Raw genomic sequence first — 13,342 nt, 5'->3', positions numbered from 1 at the left:
ACAATGAAATGACAGGCTTCAGTGCTACAGTTCAAATATACAATATATATATATATATATTAATTCAAAAAGTGTTAAGTGGGGACACAGATAAAAAGAAACTTGTCATTGACTTGTGGGTGGACATCAATACTTTTATTATACCTCAGTTAATATTTGGATAAATAAATATTTCTGTGCTCTTTCTGGCATAAACCGCATCCTTTAGATGATCAGAAATATGATTAAAAGCCATCTTTGCCATGAAGTGCTTTTAACGCTATGACTGGTATTCTCTCCCCCTTTTAATTGCTTATGGTGTAATTTTAAGTTAGCACTAAAGACCAAAAGGGCCCTTAAACGCGTAAAACACAAATCCTGTGAAATCAAAAATTCAGAGAGCCCTTCTTACCATCCTCTCACAACTTTTACGAGGATCACAGGAGAAAGGCTCCAAGAGCTGCAATCCTGAATGTCACCAAATACTTCAATAGACTCCTCGGAGACCTCAGGTTCCCGAAATATCACGACCTAGAAGAAGACCAGAGTAGTAGCACAGATAACTGCCAGTGACCAGGCTTGCCTAAATAAAATCTTGACTAGGAATAGAAAGTAACCTTACCTTTCCGGGCCGGGGGTTGATTTTACTTTGGACATTTCCTCTAAGTGTCTGAAACCAGATGAACACAACAATTCATTAAACTTCTGTTAACACTCCTCTCTTCCTAGAAACCTTGAGGTAAGATCACTTCATAACTTTGAAATATGGCTTGAAACAGGCCACCACGATCTATGCCAAAGTCATTTGGAAATTCTCTTTGTGGTTATACTCTGAAGCACTCTTTTCTTTTTGAACTGAGATCATTTCTCCTCATTTATAAATGCCTAAGTGTATTACCACCAATCTAGAAAATCCAGGGTCCCGAGAGAGACCTCAATTCACAGAATGAGAAGTTATCTAAGAGACTGTTACTCCAATAGTCTGATTATAATCTCAAATAAAGAAAAACTGCAATGCATTCGTTATTCATCTAGAAGTGGCCAACATCAATTTTGCAGGTTCATATATACCCCTACTCTGAATCTGTAAGTATGTTTTTCACAGCACCATCGCAAGTATAAATAAAAGTGTCTGTGTTGTATTTTATAATGTACATGGCACATGGTTTATTTAGCACTCCTTTTTGATGAACAAAATACATTTTATATGGCACCAAAACCAATCATTTTCTAAATCATCTTACAAAACAAGTAAAACCAGAAATACTTATGATAATAAAAATAGTAATTATACATGTAAAAATATTATAAAACATGAACTACTTTCAGTGCAAACCAGGATGCCTAGTCTGAGGTCTGCCTTTGATCTGCTCACTCTTACATTACAGCAGAATGGAATGCACCCAAAAGACCACTGAGGACCTCAAAAGAGCATTATTAGGAGTTCCAATGGCATATACCTATTTACTTGTATTGACTACACTAGAAGTAGTCAAGTTGAAGAAAAAGTCTGAAATTCAAAATGAAATTTAGGTAATACATTAAAAATAGAATAGGTATTCTAGTCAACCAAATCCAGAACCTATAGGAAACAAAAACTTTTTTTTTTAATAATAAAAAAATGCCTACACTGGAGAATAGAAGAGGAATGGAAGTGGTGAATAGAAGAGGAATGGCAGTGGTGGACAGGCTGGGGGGAGCAGCTGTAGAGACCTGCGTTGTGTGTGAGCCTATGTTTGAGCCCTGGAACCACATACACACACACATACACACACACAAAAAAAACCCAAAGAGGAAGTATAAAGCTCTTTGCTGCTTCTTTTCACTCCATTTGGTTTGGTTTTCAAGGAATTCATAGGGACATTTGCATGCTGTTGTCCATTATACTGTAGTCAAATAAGAGAAGTACAGTCATACGTCATTTAGCAATGGAGAAACACTCTGGGTGATGTGTCAAGAAGCAATTGCATGACTAGGTGGCATACAGGAGACAGCCTAGAGAGCTGAGTACCTCGTCCTCATACAGTCTAGTGGAACCATTGTCGGACATGATTGGCCAAGATGTCATAAAGCAACAAATGAGTATCATCTGAGAACGAGAATGGTTTGAAAAAGAGAATGAAGCTTCAATGCTGAAATTTCACACTTGAAAGGTCTAAAAACCATATCATTTGATTTCTGAATGCTGATTCAATTTTGTTTACGTGGTGATTCTGAAAAGCATGTTCCGGGGGTCTTGGGAGGGTGCTCAAATCCTTGAGCATTTGGACAACAGGATTTGTTTTCCAACAAAAACAAAAACCTATGTTTTTCACTCTCTTCTTCTCACTAGTGTATGTGGAAGTTTCTAGAGAGTCCATGCCATATGAAATTAGTGTTAATTTCTAATAAAATCAATTGTGACTGGGGGGCAGAGATAAAATACAAGGAGTAAGGCAATCGCCTTGCATGAGGTTGAACCTGATTTGAACCCTAGAATTGCATTCAGTCTCACCAAAACTGCCAGGATGATTCTTGAGCACAGAGCCAGGAGCAAGCCCTGAGCACAGCCAGGTATGGTCCAAAGCACCTTCCCACCCCACCCCCACACAAAAAAATTAAAAAGCTATCTAATGCCCATTATCTTGGGCCAGAGAGATGGTACAGTAGTTAAGGATCTTGGTTGGTATGTGTCATATCCTGCTTAACCCCTGTTACTGCATATAGTCCCCCTGAGCCCTGCCAGGAGTGAGCCCTGAGCCCCACCAGGTGTGAGCCCTGAGCACTGCTGGGTGTGGCCTACCCCCTGAATGCTTAATTGTGATGGGAATAACTCATAGGAACCCTCACCTCTTGGGGTTGCAATAACTTTTCAAAATAAAAGGGTCCCAAAATTAAAAGTCTAAAAAGAGGGTATCTCTTTAAGCTAAAGTGTCAGGACAAATGAAGAAGGTGCCAGGTCTCTCTTGCCTGGGTCACAGGTGCAGATCACAGGCTTGGGACATCAGACAAGGGCAGAGGACACCAGGAGCACAGAAGCCCCTCTTGTCCCCTCCTGTGTCCAGAGAGGCAGAGCAGACTGAAAACATCAGACCGCCTGCTTTTTTCATCGTCCTCCCTCAGTTTGCTTATTGAGCTTGGTGAAAGGCACAAATTTACATGAAGAACAAAACAAAATTTCTAGTAGTCAGATCACAGACAATGAAGAAATCAAAATTGTTCAAAATCCTACTGTGGCACTCTCTATGCTATTAAAGGAAAGCTCTAACATGGAACAAAATTCTTTCCTCCCTGACCACTTTTCAGGGAAAAAAAAAAAAAGATTTCCTGGAAGAAAATTAATTCCAAAGAGAGAGGACATACCTTCTCAACTTTTATGGATTAAAAAAAATTATATTGCTACACACAAGATTTGAATCTCACAGCACATGAGAATCAATTTATACTTAGATTTCCTGGTGGGGGCTTTTTCAAATAAAGGAAGCTGCTTCAAAAATCTTAGAATTCTAAATATAGTATTACACATTGTCATAAATACTTGCTAGAATAATACATTCAATCTGTCATTGAACATGAAAGGAATCAGTATCTTTCACAAAATAATGAATTCACAAATGCATTCAAATATGTGTAGCTCTCTTTCTGGGTCAGGCTATGAATGTCCTAATAGAAATCCTGGGGCTGGAGAGATAGTACATGGATTAAAGCATCTGCCCTGCTCTCAGCCAATCCTGGTCCAAGGCCCTGGCACTGCATGGTTCCTCAAGCAGAAGCCAGAAGAGCCCCCAAGTCCCTGTGGGTGTGGCCCAAATTCCTCCCCACAATGCCAAAGGAACAGAATCTTAGTATCACTTCTCTAGAAGTTCAGCAGCCCCTCGTACACGGGTGGTTTTCTAAATATGTGATGGATGAACACGAGCATAACCTTTCATTTGGGGCACGGGGGCATACCTGGGCAGTGCTCAGGGGTTACTCCTGGCTCTGCACTCAGAAATCACTCCTGGAAGTGCTGGGGGGCACCACATGGGATGCCAGGGATCAAATCCAGGTCAGCCATGTGCAAGGCAAATGCCCTACACACTATACTACTGCTCTGACCCCATGTGCTTAACCATTTCTAAAAGAACAGCATGAACTATATCATTCCTTTCTCCTCTCCCTCTCACAAATATCCTCAATACACGACAACATTTTGTCACTTACCGCTGATTCTGGCAGTGACATCCCAGAGAAAGAAAGGCTTGGGTCAAACCGGCTGGATTTGAAACGGCCCGGGAAGTCTGTGTCACTGTTTGCATAGTTAGACTTCAGAACTCCTTCTGCATGGTTCACTTTATCCATATCATCACTGTTCTTCAGCTTCAGAAACTCAGAAAACTTTGTCTCTGGCAAGTGTAGGTTGCTTCGTGCATCAAGCTCTTTCCTGGCTTCCTCTCTCTGCAGATATTTCTCCACGTAGCTTGGGCTTTTCAGGCCTGAATGAGAAGCATTGGACGAGTCGAAGTTGAAGACCTTCAAGGAGCTGCTGCTGGGTGGAAGATTCGGCTGTTTGTCTGAACCGCAGGGTGGGGCCCCCTCCGCCACCGGCTGTGACACAGAAGACCGAGAAGGAGAAGTGTTCCGAGAAGTGCTGAAAGATGTGGTCATTGTACTGACTGAAGTCACAGAGGGAGCAAAGACTCTGTCTTGCGGTAAGGACGATAACAAGCTGGAGAACAGGGCACTCTTTTCCAGCCTGGATCGCTTCACGCCACCATTGGGGACATCCCTGTTCTCTTTGTCACTATTTTCTGGAGAGGTCAGGGGCTCGTCCTTCCCATTGGCATAAGTGTGCAAGGACTTGAAGAGGACGCTCTGTTCGGCGGACGTACGTTTGGATCTCAGCTTGGATTTTGTGTCCAGGTTCTGCATCAGATGGAAAGCAGGTGACACTTCTGGCTGGTTTTCCTTTTTCTTCCCCAGGCCAAAGGTAAACACGTTGGGGTCAAACACCTTTTCTAAGTTGTCCTCGTGAATAGGGGGCATGGCAAAGGGAGGGATGGGGGAGTTGGGCGTCCTGCCCTTCTTTTTCTTCTGGGGCACACAGACTGCGCTGTCCATCTTTTTGATAATTTCCGTGAATTTCTCCATGTCCGAAGAAGAATCCAACACACTGTCATCGCTCCCGGCAGAAACATTCAAAACGCTGGCGGGGCTGTCCTGGCCATTCACCGCGTTCTGAGCAGGCCTTGGGGGACTTTGCAAGTGATCGCTGCTGTGGGTAGATTTGGCCAGTGAGGGCTTTGTGTCGCCCTGACTTTGAGCCTGGAGAGGCAGAGATTTCTCTGATGTCTTCAGCTGCATGATTTGTGGGTCATCTCTTGCCCCATGCTCCTCTCTGCAGGAGATGCCTTCCGGTGGGGAGCTCTGATTACCCACTTCCTCTTTCTGGGGTGCACAACTGGCAACGGAAACCACCTCCAGTTCATTACTGTGACAGCTGGGCAGCTGCCCTTCCCTAACTTCAGAACTGTCGGTGATGACGTGGGTGCTCACCTCCTGTGGGCTCTCCACTGGCAGCATGAACGACCGGACCTGGACCAGCACCCTGGATGGGCTGGCTTCTCTTCGTCCGGAGAGTCTGCTGGGGTTTTCCTCTCCAGGACCCTGAGGAGGCCCAGGCAAAAGAGAGCTGTTTCCTGACACTTGCAAAGTGGAACCTGGAACACTGCTTCCGGGCACTGAAGCACCAGCACCTTGGGGGCCATCTACCTGATGGGACCCCGGAGATGACTCAGCCAAGGGCGCTGAGTCAGAGCCTGAATCCTGTAGCTTCAGTGTGGCTGCGGGTGCTGGGACGTGGGCATCAAGCCCCAAAGCGCCATCATGGGCTGTCCCAGTTAGGTTTTCAACAAGTGACTTGCAGTCGGCAGCTTCTGGGGCAACCTCTCCTGCCAACAGCTGGTCCTGCACCCGCACCTGAGCAATCACCCCCGGGTCGGGAGGGCAGCTGGTGTTGGAGGGCGCCTCTGCCTTGGGTGGGGCACCCACAGCCTGGTCCCTGGTTATGGCCGCAGACGCTTCTTTGGAGAGCGTGGCTTTGGTTTCCGTGGCGGCTTCCTTCCCCGGTACCCCATTCTGGTGGCTGTTTGGTGTGACTTTCTTTTCAGGTTGCTCCATCTCCTTGGCTTTTTTGGCAAAGTTTAGTTTGGCCCTTCCTACAAATGTTTTACTGGAGGGGGGAAGGTTGCGAGGAGCCCGGGTCTCAGTGTGCCTGGGGCTCCCGTTGACACGTTTGTTCTCAAATAAGGAGATTTTGTTAGCAGTGTTTCCTTTATGGACGGGCTGACTAAATGGATTGTGCTCATTGCTCAGACTGTCAAGATTCTTAGAGGTTTTCAGATTGAGTTCCACATTTTTCGGCTTGGCAGGGCTGCAAGAATAAAGCAGGAAGATAAACTTATTGACCTGGTTTTTAAAAGTGAGTATACAAATAATAAAAACTCAGCATCTTTCTGCTCTGATAATTTTATTTTTGTTGGTAGTGATTTACTGAAATCTTTAGGGGGGGCACACCCAATGATGCTCAGGGGTTACTCCTGGCTCTGCACTCAGGGATTACTCCTGATGGTACTCTGGGGACCATAAGGGGTGCCAGAGATTGAACCCGGATCAGCCATGTGCAAGGCAAATGCCCTACCTGCTGTACTATATCTCTGGCCCCCTGAAATTCTTTTTATACAGATATTTTGTGCTTTCCTTTTTTGAACTGAAGTATTATACCGTTATGACAAACTATAAGATTCAGCTATATATCACTGAAAATCAGTGTGTGCACTTCATATTAGCTCCACCACTGGAAGCCTAATTCTTTCCTTTGTCATGCAATCGTCCCCTCTTATCTGATATACCTTCCTCCTTCCCTTCGGGAAACCATGAATTTTTTTTTTTTTTAGCTATTTATTTTATTTAGACACTATGGTTTACAACACCAATAATGGAATTTATTTAGACACTATGGTTTACAACACCAATAATGGAATTTGGTGCTTTTAACTCCAAACCCCCACTGGTGTCAGAATCCCTCCTCCAGTGATCCATGAGTCCCTCCCACTCCTCACCTGCCTGCTCAGCAAAATCTTAAAATATATATATATATATATATATGTATATATATATTCACTTATTGGAATCTGGGTAACATGCCTACAATAGTATTTTTTATTATGGTTTTGTTGTATATCATTACCTTGAAATGCCCAGGACTTAATGAACTTAAGAGTCTAAAAGTTTATTTTTGTTTTATTTAGTTCATCCAGTTTTTATCCTCTCTGTATGTCACATATGAGTGAAGTGTTTAGCTTTCTCCATCTGATTTGTTTCATAAAACATACTTCCCTCTAGTCCATCCAGGCCATATCGTCATTTTTTTTAATACAGAGCCATATTCCACTGTGATATATGTCACACCTTTAATCAATGGGGTGTCAAAGGGCACTATTTTAAGCAGTCCTAAGTATGACTTTTTGAGAGCAGTTTCTGCTGTAGATAAGGCATAAAAAAGAATATGAAGCCAAGAATCTTGAGCACATTGAGAAGTTTACAAGTTTGTCCAGTACCCAGAATTCATGCATACTGTGTTGGCTCTGGAGTTCAAAGACATCTCTGAACAGGATAGCACATTTAAATACTTAATGCACTCCTATATGCTATACACTAGTTTTTTTCTCCAAACATCAATTATGCATTTCAATTTCATGGCAAAATTTTTATGAGTCCAATAGGTAGATATTAAAATATCTGCTATTTAATTCTTTTGAATATTTTATCCCCTTCGTCTTTCCCCTATAAAATTTTCTCTTATTATATAAGTGTTCACTATAGAACATCTGGGAAACATAAAAATGAAAACCATTCATCCTTCTAGTCATATATCTCTTAACATAGTATGTACTTCTAGTCTTTCTATAAGCATTTTTAATAGAATTGGGATTACTCAGCTCCTCGTTTGGTATCTTGACTTCTGGAAAAAATGGTTTACTAAACCTTATGTTTAACATTTTTTTAGCCACAAAAAAATTCAAATTTTGAGCTGTATTGTGTTATGCATAAAATCCTACCATTGACAGAATTGTAAACTATATTGTCTTACTTTTTTTAAACAAAAGTTTTTCTTAACGCCTGCATAAAAGTCCACGTGGGTATACTATAATTTGCTTATCAATTACTCATTGGTGGCTTGGCCATCATTTCTGGAACAGAAAGTCACCTTTGCCCCAGTTTTTTCTCTTGGGTGTAATCAGCTCCTAATGAAAACCATGTCTTTTTGTTTGTTTGTTTTTCTTTTGCTTTTTGGGTCACACCTGGCATTGCAGTCTCCTGGTGGTGCTCAGGAGACTATATGGGATGCTGAAAATCAAACCCGTGTCAGCCGCATGCAAGGCAAACGCCCTACCCACTGTGCTATTGCTCCAGCCCCCAAGTCTTTGAATGTATATGTAGCTTCTTTCTGAGAAGCAAAATGAAATCTTCGGCATTGACTGGTTCCAGTCCACTTATTATGCCATGTGAACTTGGTCAAGTTACTTCTTAGAACTCTCTATTTTAAAAAATGTTTAGAAGAGAGCTGATTTTCTCCTTTCCCACAAGTTAAGGATAGAGGAATCCCTGGAACCAAGGGCTGAGTTAGAGACAGCGGGATGGAGGCGTTGGCCAGCTCCCTTCCTTTCAACTGGAATCACTCTAATGATCAGTTTCACATATCATTTCCATCTATGCAAACTTTCCTAGAAGAGCAAACGCCAAAGCCTTAAAGACAAGAATGTCTAAATCACGGGTCTAGTGGTTTGTAAAACGTGAGAGATAAATAATAAGCACGAGTATTCGCTGATTGCTAAGCACTTAAGAAAGACTTTCTATGGCTTGCCTAACTTACAACTTGTACATTCCTTTCAAGAGGAGGAAGCTGAGGCAGTTGAGGTTAGAGAAGATAAGTAATTTGCCTGAGGTCACACACAGAGTGACTTGGAGCCCTGACCTGATGCAGAGTGTTGGTTTGGGGGCCAGATTCCTGCCCCGCCACTATTCTGCTTCTCTAGAGAGGCACAGGATACACAAAAGATCTCAAGTTCCTTCCAGCCTTACTATTTACTGTGTGAATTAATTATCAGGAGATTTATAGGGTAAATATCGCACATAGATTATGTGCTATAAGTGGAGAAGCACTGAAATTTTATACAAGCTCTAGACTTGTCTACAAGAAACACTTGCTTGTAATTGTGGAGAGGGGAAGTATATGGTGTTGGAGAGAAAATCCAGAACTTCACTAGTAGGACTTTGAATGAGACATCAAATTCTGCACAAAATGAAAAGACTCGGAAGACTTGAGACACCCCATCCTAAACACAACATTAAGCATTTGGACTTTCTAGTCAGAGAGATAATACACCAGGAAAGGTGCTTCCCTTGTACACAGCCAACCCACATTCAATCCTTGAAATCCTTGGGGGCTCCACATACAGTTCCCCAGGGCTGGCCAGGAGTGATCCCTGGTTACCACCAGGTATGGTCCAGAAACCAAAAAGAAAAGAATTTAGATGCTCTTTAAAAAGAAAAATTCTATTTAAAAACTAAATTTGATATATTCTCATTAATTTTCCCCCATGCAACTGTTTCCTGATTTTTTTATATTTAGTCTCCCTTATTGCAGACCTGTATTTCAGATTTAAGATATTAAAGCAAATTTTGCTGTAAGCACTTTTCTAAAAATCATATTCTAAAACCAGTGAGATGATTAGAAAGAGAGCTTAAATATGCTAGTGGTTAATGAGAAATTTTCACATGCCAGGGAATATGCATTTAATAAAAGTCTCACTAATCAGCTGAAGGAATTAACAATCAAACATCAAAGTGCATCTTCTGATGTAAATGGCAAACACTACAGGCTGGCCAACAGGCTGCCTTCAGGACAGGAAACACATCTGCACATTAAAGATTTGCACTAAGATCAAAATATATTTTACAACCAAACTTTCTGTGCTATTAAGTTCTACTACCAAGAGTCACTACAATTAACCTACTTCGAGCTGATTAAAAGGAAAGCTACTATAACTCATGTTGTAATGCCTTCATTATAATGTGAGATGAGAAAATAATATGGAGTCTTAAAAGTCCTGGGTAAGAAAGGAATATTGTCTTTTTAAAACACACCATAAGAATCTCAAGATTCCATACGTGATAGAGAACTAAAGGCTTTATTTAAGTTTCAAGATATACGGTACTTCCTAATCACTATTTTTCAGAAATATAAAATAACTCTCCACTGCAAAAGTTTCAGGCTCCAATTGTTTTTCAAAATAATCTAAGTAACACCTTCAATTAAAATATGATCATTTAAAAAAAGTTAAAAGGTCTGAAAAGAAACTCCATGGAACCTAAATGGATCAAAGGCCGACAAAGAATTAATTCTCCATTTCAATACTTTGCCAATTCAACAAGGGCCAGCCCTGTGGAAAAGAGATTTTAATAAACTGAGGATTTGGCAAGGGGAAAATATTAGGTAGAAAATAATCAGTACTGAGAAAAAGATATTTGTTCTTCTGTTACAGGAAACAGTCTATGAAGAGTTTCATTGTAAGATCCTCTTCCCCAGATTTGTTTGCCCTGTAGCTTCACAGCATAACATTACAATTCTGGTTTTTCCACTGGTGTATTCCGGCCGGAAGACAGGTAAGGCATCCGGAATCAGGTACACAGCAACTTTTCTCTTAAGGCTCATGCTTGGAGATTCCAACTGTTCTGTCACATGGGCCTTCTACAAATAATGGGCATCATTCACTCAGGTTATTTCCCTGATGCTGTCATTACAGAATAAATAACTGACTATCTCAAAGGTCTCTAGGTTGGCAGCTGGTGAGGTAGCTCAAATTATTCATTAAGCAGATTTTTTTTTAAAGTGTTCACCAAACAGACCTCCCACTCTAACACTGGCTTCTCTAAGAATTGAAATAAGAAAGGCCAGCTCAATAATTATGTGCACACACAAATAAATAAACATCTGAAGCAATTTATTCATTTTTAATCTAGTAACTTCAGGGGGGCAGTGTAAGTGGAGTGGGTGGATCTGGGAAAGGGGAGTTAAGAGAGTCTGGGAAGGAAGGTGGGGGGGGAGGGGGGAAAAGGGGGGGATCCTAACAGTTGTATAGGGAATCTTCCCCTATCCTGCCCAACTGCGAGTAAGACAATGATGTCAAATCTCCACCAAAATGCCAAAAGCCAAGCTCCTTTGCTCTTCCCCAGATGTTACAGATGGTAAGTCACATCCACTAAACATAGCCACTTTGCCACTGCATGCTGTTAACTGGCTTATCTGCCTACATATTGTGTAACAGACTGGGCAATAAACTTTTCAAGGACAACATACTGAATCATCTGTGAATCATTCCCCATCTAGCAAAGAAGGCACTCAACAAATATGTAAAGAATCAATAAGAGCGTATTCAGACTGTGCTTGAGCTGGATCCTCCTACTGTGCCCTTCCAGTTAGCAAATAGGCACCTAGTAAGAAAGGGGATCTCTTTTCCTTTCCAGTAACTGAAAATCACTTTCAACCTGGAACCAAAAAATATCACCCCATCCCCTATGACAGGAAAACAAGCAATCCAACTTATAACAGAGATTTTTCTTTCTAAAGATTAAAGCCAATAATGAGTTTATTTGTTTTGGTGTGTTTGGGGGCCACCACCTGGCAGTACTCAGGGTTTACTCCTGGCTCTGTGCTCAGCTGACCATAGACTGTGCGTGGGATGGAACTGGGTTCAGTCGCATGAATCGCAAGTCACTTTAAGTGGCTGTATTATCTCTAAGGCCCCAACAATGCGTTTACACTCCATTGAAGTTCTGTAAATCCTCTTGAACTCATACATGCCGAAGCCGCTGGGTCATACTACTGTTAGCTCTGTGTTTTCAAATTCACTGCATGTGTTTAAAAGAATAAAAAATCTAGAAATGCCCGTGCATCTTAAAGGAGAGATTGAACCCTATTACTTATGTAAACAACTTGTTTTTACATTGATTTAAGTCCTATATTAAAACAGAACCTAGCAGAGCCTCTTGGGCTTATGCCATCTCCTTTAAACCTTCACAGTGTTCTTGAACTAGTAGCCCCCTTCAACCATATTCATTTGAGCAGAAGCGCTTCCACAAATACAAAGCAGGGAGGTGTGTTTGCGGAAGGGGTGATGGGGGTGGTCCTGCCTCTCTGCAGACACGGCCAGTACTGCAGCCCCCCGGCCCCCCCCCCCAACCTCTTCCCGCAATTACTTACAGGGTCACTTTGGTGGTCACCGTGGATCTGCCCGCGCCGAAATGGTTCCTGGGTTTCAAAGAGGAGTCTGAGCCCTCGGCTGCTCCGGCCGCCCGGCCCGCTTCTTTGGCTCGACCCCCTTCTCCGCGGCCGTCGAAGTGATTGGGCAGCGGGCCCCGCTTGTGCTCGGGCCTGAAGTCGGGCAGCTGCGAGCTGCTCTTGACCGTGAGCTCGCGCGGGACCACCCGGGTGGCCTCGTCCCCGCTGTCCCCCGCGGCGCCCTTGGCCGCCACCGCCGGGCCGGGCTCGGGGGCGGGCGCCTTCTTGGGTGCGGTGGACTCCTTGGCGGTTGCCCGCGGGCCGCCGACCGGAGAGGGGGGCACCGCCTCGGGCACGCGGCTCCTGCCCCTCCGCTTGGTGGGGGACGCGGCGGGCGGCTGCGGCGTGGCTCGGCTCCGCTCCGCCGCCTCCCCGGCTCCGCGCTGCTGCGTTCTGGCCGCGCCCGCGCCCGGCTTGCACGGCTCGGGGCTGGCGGCGGGGACGACGCCCCCGTCGGTGGTGGCCGCCCGCGGAGGTTTCCCTTTCTTTTCCGCCGACCCGTTCTCGGGGCCCGCCTCGTCCTCGAACACCGCGTCGTCGTCGCGGGCCGCGCCGTCGGCGGCTCCCGGCGGAGCGTCAGTGCTTTTCTGCGACTTCCTGCGCCGCCCCGAGCGCCGCCCGCTCCCTCGCTTCTCCATGTCCTCGGGGTCGCTGCACTCACCCCCCTCCCCGGCGGCGGGGGTCGGCTCGCCCACTGGCGCCGCCTCGGTCTTCCGCAGGTAGATGTCCAACGTCAGGACCGTGGAGGACGGGCTGCGCTCCCCGGGCGCGCCTCTGCCGCGCGGCACCGCCGCGTCCTCCGCGGGAGGGTCGCCTGGGGGGTCCCCTGACCCGCGCGCGTCCGGGGGGGCTCCGTCCGCGGCCTCGCCGGCTTCTCCCGGGGACCCTTGCACTCCACTGGACCCCTGCTGGGCCGTCTCCTGCTGGCGGCCGGCGCCCTGCTGCACGGCGTCCTCCCCCGCCTCCGCCTGCTCTCGCCCCGAGTTCTTCTCTAGCGAGGAA

The 13,342-nt window shown here is 44.6% G+C and overlaps 1 protein-coding gene across 1 annotated transcript in view; it reads right to left on the bottom strand.

The window, feature by feature from the left end:
- Positions 1-12,978, bottom strand: part of CRYBG1 (crystallin beta-gamma domain containing 1) — a 51,925-nt gene extending 38,947 nt beyond the window's left edge. Inside the window, exons 1-4 of the mRNA XM_055134616.1 lie at positions 12,263-12,978; positions 4,162-6,370; positions 602-649; positions 392-510 (exon numbers count right to left, since the gene is read on the bottom strand). Coding sequence (XP_054990591.1) covers positions 392-510; positions 602-649; positions 4,162-6,370; positions 12,263-12,978 — 3,092 coding nt within the window. The remainder of the gene's footprint in view (positions 1-391; positions 511-601; positions 650-4,161; positions 6,371-12,262) is intronic.
- Positions 12,979-13,342: the final 364 nt, after the last annotated feature.

This window comes from Sorex araneus, chromosome 4 (genome assembly GCF_027595985.1).
Source record: "Sorex araneus isolate mSorAra2 chromosome 4, mSorAra2.pri, whole genome shotgun sequence".
NCBI lineage: Eukaryota > Metazoa > Chordata > Mammalia > Eulipotyphla > Soricidae > Sorex > Sorex araneus.
The sequence above is the reverse complement of the archived record's forward strand: the minus strand, read 5'-3'. Positions and strand labels throughout refer to the sequence as shown.